Below are 317 nucleotides of genomic sequence, written 5' to 3' on the forward strand. Positions count from 1 at the left end.
TTTGCACAGCGCTGAGTCCATACAGACCTTGCAACTGGTCCACAGCTGCGGGGAAGGTGTTCACAGCCTGGAGGAAGGAGTAGTTGGTGAGTTGCAGAGACGGGTGCAGCGGGATGGGGGCTGGCAGAGCCTTGCTTCCCATCTTCCCAGGGCGGACGCAGGCCAGTGCTGCAGCTGGTGCCTCTTCTGGGCTTTCGAGACAGGGAGAAAAATCCTAGGAAGAAAGAGGGAGAAAGGAGGGGAAAGAGACTTTTACCGAGAGCGGCATGGTTCCCCTTAGCCAAGCCCAGCGCGGCGGCGGAGGGAGGGCGGGCCAG

General features: G+C 60.9%; 1 protein-coding gene across 1 annotated transcript in view; it reads right to left on the minus strand.

Annotated features, from left to right (window-relative positions):
- LOC104501300 (protein odd-skipped-related 2) overlaps nt 1–142 on the minus strand; it is a gene marked incomplete at its 3' end in the record, with an annotated part of 676 nt that extends 534 nt beyond the window's left edge. The window contains exon 1 of the mRNA XM_010145088.1: nt 8–142. Coding sequence (XP_010143390.1) covers nt 8–142 — 135 coding nt within the window. The remainder of the gene's footprint in view (nt 1–7) is intronic.
- Nucleotides 143–317: the final 175 nt, after the last annotated feature.

Source organism: Buceros rhinoceros, unplaced genomic scaffold, assembly GCF_000710305.1.
Source record: "Buceros rhinoceros silvestris isolate BGI_N320 unplaced genomic scaffold, ASM71030v1 scaffold23381, whole genome shotgun sequence".
In the NCBI taxonomy this organism is placed as follows: Eukaryota; Metazoa; Chordata; class Aves; order Bucerotiformes; family Bucerotidae; genus Buceros; species Buceros rhinoceros.